The sequence below is a fragment of the Sinocyclocheilus anshuiensis genome, unplaced genomic scaffold (assembly GCF_001515605.1).
Source record: "Sinocyclocheilus anshuiensis isolate Anshui unplaced genomic scaffold, SAMN03320099.WGS_v1.1 scaffold710, whole genome shotgun sequence".
NCBI classification, from domain to species: Eukaryota; Metazoa; Chordata; class Actinopteri; order Cypriniformes; family Cyprinidae; genus Sinocyclocheilus; species Sinocyclocheilus anshuiensis.
Window position 1 is genome coordinate 410,328 of NW_015544201.1, and position 6,944 is coordinate 417,271.

A 6,944-nucleotide genomic window follows, 5' to 3' on the forward strand; every position below is an offset into this window, starting at 1 on the left:
ATGCGTTCTGTGTGAATGGCTTGGTTTCGGTTTTAACCTAATCAAGATCTTCTACGCATTGAGCTACTATATTTCTCAAATGTTTTGAATGAATAACGCAGCAACTGCGTGTCTTGTGGGCTAGACTTATAAAACATTAAAATGCAACAACGTCACTTACATCATGATCACCGCATCTCACGCTCCACTAATGACGCTCCCTGACACACTCCTAACATTTGATGTTACTATTTTTGCATTCAAATGCAAATGTTTATTTTAAATTCAACTAATATTAATTTTTATTAATCACAGGCAGGCACAGCACTCAATTCAGCATGTGTTCGTGTTTGTGTGTGCGGTCTGCGTCACTCATAGCACGTGCCTATAGCGTGCGCTATATCGAATTTTTTTAATATCGTTATCGAAGAGGGTGTACCGTCGATAAATATCGATACTGTTTTATCGCCCAGGCCTAGTCACAACACAACAATAAAATAATACAACAAAATAATCTAATATATAAAAATAGTCAAATAAAAAATACATAAAACAATATAATATAAATAAATATTACAAAGAAACAGTATAATATAAAAAAGTAAAAAAAATACTAATTTAACAAACAAAAAAGGCATTGGAAACTTCTAAAAAAGTTTGTGTAAAAATGTGCATCAATCCTACATAATCTCTCCATCTGCCAAAAGTGACAATTTACACAATCCTACTGACTCTTCAACATTACCATTTATGAGAAGCAATTATGGAGCAAAGTACTTCTCTAAGCTGTTTGCTTTAAGGTACCCATGAGCTAAATTTACTGCAGAAAATTACAGAGAGACTGCAATGATTTCCTATAACACACCTATATGTCCTACTGCCTGATGCTTTCCTGAGGCTTGTTACATGTAATTCAATTGATTTAAACTCTTGATAATAAAATATACATTAGAAACCCCAGTGTTTCTCTGTCTGAATCTGTGTAATAGTGCTATTATAGAAGATAAGCATCGCTGAGATGACTTCATTACCAGACTTCATTTAACAAAACGTATTTGAATGCAGATGAGGAGAGAGTGACGAGCAGCAAGTGTGTTAGCTGAACCGAGAGATGCATATTCCTGCTTGGTTTTAGTTTGGTGGGTCTAAGATTCAGAACAGATCAAATAGGGTCTAATTTAATTTCTAAATGGGATTCTTGTTTATCTAGTCATCTGAGACCCATTTAATTGATCTTTTATGTTAAATATGGCTTTTAAAATCATTACATTCAGTTCAGATGATCTGCTTTCTGACAAATATGTGTACATATTTACATTGAAAATATTATTCAAGTCAAATACTGGCCCCTGCCTTTACTGTTAATATTAGAAAAGACATGGAGAAAGCTGGGAACAATGACAACAACAACATCTTTGTGGTAGCCTTGCTTTCCTGACTGCCACACCTCGCCTTGTTGTTTGGGTCGCAGAGGAGTCTGGGAGATCGGTATTCCGTCTCCACCCCATCCCACTGACCCTGTCCCCTCGCCCTTGTCCTGCATTTCCTGTAAACAGTGGTGTGGAGGCTCATTGGCTGGGTGCGTCCTCTCTTGGGATAACCTGGCAATGACCTGAGAGCCCTGGGCACCAGGCCCAACTTGGAATGGACCAGACCAGGTCAGACCCACACCCAACTTTGTGAGCATCTAAATGCAAAAGTCATTCAGAACACATATGAAAAGATGTGTTTCTTTTCTCTCAATTATCTGGTAGTATGTTTCAAACTATATTTCTTAGTATCTCAAACTCTTTTCCTCTTTTTTATATTTGATGCTATGTTTGCTGTTTGTTGTAATTTTCTTATTCTATAACAATTGCATAATATTAATAATAATAATATTATTATAAGTGCCATGAAAATGAAGAGCCAATTTAATATATAGATGCAGAGATGTCTAGACAACCGGCAGTTTCTAAATACATGCATGAACAATAACATGAACTGAAACAGATATTTCATGATTATTATAGATTAAATTCTGATTATTAAATTCTATATAAATACTTTTCAAAATAATGATTAATAAGAATATGAAAAGACAAATATTTTATAATATAGGGGGTTTGATAGTCAATATTAAACACGATAGATGCTATTTATAACTATAAACAGCCCACTATTATGCTGAAGGACTTTCACATCTTTCCTCAGTCATTCCCTCACACTACCCTCTGTCCTTTGGGCTCAGCAATGAGTACAAAATGTTTCTCGGTAACACTTTATTTTAAGGTGTCCCTGTTACACATGTTACATGTACTTACTATTATAATAACAATTAATTATGCATAATTACATGCAAGTAACCCTACACCAAACCCTAATCCTAACCTAACCATATAGTAAGTACATGTAGTTAATTAATATTACTCAGTACTAAAATGTATAATTACACTGTTACAAGGACACCTTAAAATAAAGTGTAACCCATTTGTCTTGTGACAATGCCACATAAGGGACATGTTTTACCACTCTGTATATAACTGTATATTTGGGAATCAGAGTTTTAATAGGTTTTACATGTTTCCTTGTCCATTTTACTCCTCTTAAAAATGTGTATGTTTGTCTTTAAGAACTAAGAATCTACCTGTCAGTAAGCAATCAGGATATGGATATTCTGGATGTGTACCATGTTGTTTTAGTTCTGTGTCGTTGTTTTGTGTAAATACAATTCTGTTGTTTTATATCTGCCATCTTATTGTCTTTTATATGCTCACTCAACATTAAACATTTTGAAAGGGGTCATATGACATTGCTAAAAAAGTACATTATTTTGTGTATTTGGTGTAATGAAATGTGTTTATGCGGTTTAAGTTAGCTGCGGAAACGTAAAACCATTGACACACTCTGAAACAACTGAAACAAATCTGCATTTGTGATCGGAGAAACGACAAACAACAAGCGCTACTCTACACTGCTCAAAACTCGCGTTTGAATCATCAGTGGCAAATCAGCATTATTTGTCAGAACACCGGCATTGTAGGCAACTCTCCCAGGAAACAGTCCTCGTCCTCCGTAAAATGTGTTGCACACATCTGAATATTTGGTTTGAACTGTTCTGGAACGGTGTTGTAAATACAACTTAACCACTGATTTCTAGTTGTGCCCTCTTTTGGAAGACCAAACAAAGTTGTTTCGCTTTCACAACGAAACACACAGCGTCTCCATGACATGGCGGTGGCGGCAACAATAGTTACGCCTTCTTTCTTTGCGTGAACATTTGGGCGGTGTTATGCAAATCTTCCCACACAGTGATGTAGACATGTGGGGTGTGTTTAAACGAGGCGTTTTAAGAGGGCATGGATGAGTCTTAACTTTTATAAAGAATATCTCTTTGGGTTTGAGACTTTAGTCTTTGCAACTTTAGGGATCTTATCTATTCACGAACAGCTTGTAACACTCCAAAGAAAAAGGAAAACTTGAAATCGCATCATATGACCCCTTTAAACAATTCATTTTTAAACTGTGTAGCCTCTGCCGATAGGGCCAAGTGTTACACTCTAATTGGCTTAGGCATGAAAAAAATATTCTTTTTTTATGCACCTGCAATCAATCACCTTCCTGTCATTGTGTCTCCATCCACCAAAGTGGCAATGTCAATTTTTCTCTGCAAGCATTCAAAATATGACAAACGAAAACAGACAGAACATCAGCAGTGACGGAGGATTCTCTTGGGACACAAAGCAACTAATGGTGCAGACACATAGGCTCATTTGCAAACATGCAATGCTGTTAGATTGCACAGCAACACAATGAGTCAATAATGTCACCAGAAAAAAGCTCCCTGGCTCCCATATTATCTTCTGAATAATGGAGGATGCTCAAAAGTGTGCCACATTAACACTGTGTCCAAGACTAACACCCAAATGCAGCAAGTATTCACGCTTTCCTCAGCACTCAAAAATAAGTCAATAACAATTTACTGGGAAAAGCTAAAAACAATGTATGGTTATGTAAAGGATATTATGGACATTCACACCAAGTGTGAATTTTAACCATAAATACCTGGTAATTTTCCATGGGAAAACCTAATCCTATGAATTCTATTGTTATTGTGATATTTTTATATCAAGCTATCACTTCATTTTACTTCTAGCAATGGATTTTATTTAGCATTAAAGCATGAAATCTGTACTGAGCTTTATTTTAGGAAAGTAAATCTATAATGACTAATGTATGCATAATCTATCAAATTTAAATCTAAAGAATGTGAATATATGAACTCAAGTGAGTTGCATTTAGATACACGTTTTTTTCACAGAGTCAATAAAAAATGTGATTTCTTCCCATTCTGAATAAAATGATGAAAAATACCTTTTTTACCCAAAAAACTATACAGAATGAGTGATAAACAATGGAAAGACTAACAACAATATAAGCAATTCTGGATATTTCCCTTGTGTTTCTCTGAAAATCTGATTAAAAAGCTAGCCAGAGGCCACTTGAAAAAGTCAGGGTCTTTGACTACACTGGAGGTAATCGAGCAGAGGTTTCTAATGATGACTCTAGGGTGGTAAAGTGAGAGTAGAGAGGGTCATACACTCAAAAGAAGGTCAGAAAGTCATCTGTCTTTAAACCTCTGTAAATCCTCAAATCTCCCAAAAGCCCAATAAAAGAAACACACTTGGGGAATTTGGCTTAATAACACTACATGCTACTAAAATGCTCACCCAGAGGACAGAAATCTCTTACTGGTTTTCTCATCTATTCCCCTCCACTCAGCTGCATCAGGCTGTGAGAGCATTGCAAAAAAGGTGAAAAATAGCCCTAATGTTTAATCCACGTTTTTCCAATACTATTTGTATCACAATTACATTGCACAATTGCATTGAATTCTTTCTCACACAGATAGGGTACTCCAACAAATGTACCATCAAATCCTGCAAATGGGAAAATCAGATAAGCTACCCTGCAAGCATAGTCCGTCTTTCTAACCCATGAAACTCAACGCCACAGGCTGCTCCACTACCACATGCACAACACAGCACCTACAGCGTAAGTGACAGTGTTTGGCAAGTCAGCTTGCATCATTATAACACTACTTTATACAACTGTTAGTGGCTTTCCAGCCAGTTGATCTTGCTTTTGCTTTGTTTGCAACTATTTTTGATTGGAAACACAACTGTGCCATAATGTGTCTGAAATGTTGAGTTGTTTACTATTAACTTTTGCATAGAACTGTTGCATAAAAGCAATATCACTTTGTATGTGCACCAAGCTCTCCAGTATTTCACAATATAGTCTAGAATCTCTGTAATACTTTGTCTTGTTTATTCAGCCAGGAAGATTACAGAAAGTGTTCTGAGACAGAGAGAGGTGCAAGCTGAGCTATCAAAGTGGCCAAACACTTGCCTAATTTCCTGTTAACATTGTTTTGGCCAGCACTTCCTCCAGACTTGGGTGATGGTACTGCCATTGTGTTCAGAGGAAGGGGTTTCAGCATTCAAAATATAATTCTGTAGACAATCTTATGCTACAGACTGATGATTTAAACAGAAATAAGTCTTCCTAATATATTCAGATCCCTTTTATCCTTTTTACAATTACTTTTTACAATGTGGAAAAAAAAAATCATTTTAAAGTATGTTTTTAAAAACCTAACCATACCTTTCAGGGTCTTGCTCTTGAGTGGTGGGTTTGTTTTCTATTCCTGCAAAGCTATTCATGTCCACATAGCCGTCGTTCTCATTGGAAGGTGCTGTTGTCCGATATTGGTCATCGAAGAACTCTGTAATAGTGACTGCCCGAGTAGGTCGTCCATGTGGAATCTGGATATTTTCATAGTCTGAGTTTATTGCAGGAATGTTTTCATAATCAGAAGTATCTGCACTTGGGAAGGAGATGGAGCGTGGTTTAGTGAGGGGTAGGGGCATGAAGGGGGGCCGAGAGCGGTCCTCAAAAGACTCCACTCTGGCTATACCCCTGTTGCTATAACTCTTAGGTGCACCTTGCCTTCTTTGCCTCTCTTTGTAAAGCAGAAATGTGGTAGGTATTTCTGAGTTACGCTGTGGATTTCCCACACGGGACTGAAGCTGTGGGGAGCCACTTGTACTCCTTCGATCAAGCTCCAGCACCCGAATGGGCCCATGGTGACTAGATTCAGACAATGACCTGGAGGAGCGGACACTACCATCTCCACAGGCTTTGCTTTCTGATTTTTTCTTAAATTTTAAGGCCAAGAAACGTTTAAATGAAGTCTTCTTCTTTTTGGGGTTGTCAGGAGATTCATGTTGGATTAGAAGTGATGGAGAGCTTTTGGTCACAGGCCTCTTAGTTATGTAAGCTAACTCAAAGGGTGGTGGGATATCAACTAGAGATGTAGGTGTCGACACGCCACTGGAGGATTGGTGACTTCTTTGAGAAAAGCTTCCAGAGGAAGTAATCACACAGGGCAAAGAAAGTGTGTCATCTTTTTTTTGCAATCTGCATTCCTCTCTAGGAGATTTCTCACCCTCAAAGTGCCCTGAGAATGGCAAATCTCTGCCCTCACCAGAAAGCAACCGAGGAGAAAGAAGAAAGCGCCTTGGCTTCAACGAGGGAATAATTTGGTTTGCCTCTGTTTCATCTGAAAGCTTGGGCTGTGGAACTCCATTCTGGTCCAAGGCCACAGTGTAGTAGTCATGAGACTGGTACTCAGTGCCCGTCTCTTCAGGCACAGTCTCAGGAACATATCCAGGTACTTTCCCAGAGAGCGAGCGAGATCTCGTCACAATGCTCTTCCTGTCCAGAGAGATAAAATTCTCACCTTCGAAGTCAAAGCCAGCCTCCTCGTAAATGTGTTCATCACTTTCTGTGTCTGAGTCCTCAAAGAAAGGCACAATATGACAGTCCAGCTCTTCAATATCCTCTTCAAACGCTTCTGTGGTGTGGGCAAAAACCACGCGGTTTGTAAGTTCTGGAGTTCTGCCTATATCCAAGTCAGCAGG

At 38.0% G+C, this 6,944-nt stretch overlaps 1 protein-coding gene across 2 annotated transcripts in view; it reads right to left on the bottom strand.

Annotated features, from left to right (window-relative positions):
- The window catches only part of LOC107696838 (FYVE, RhoGEF and PH domain-containing protein 5-like), a 53,893-nt gene that overhangs the window by 43,384 nt on the left and 3,565 nt on the right, over positions 1 to 6,944 (bottom strand). Inside the window, exon 3 of one of the 2 annotated variants that reach the window (XM_016497348.1) lies at positions 5,626 to 6,944. In XM_016497348.1, coding sequence (XP_016352834.1) covers positions 5,626 to 6,944 — 1,319 coding nt within the window. The remainder of the gene's footprint in view (positions 1 to 5,625) is intronic. The other variant, XM_016497347.1, reaches the window with a different exon arrangement.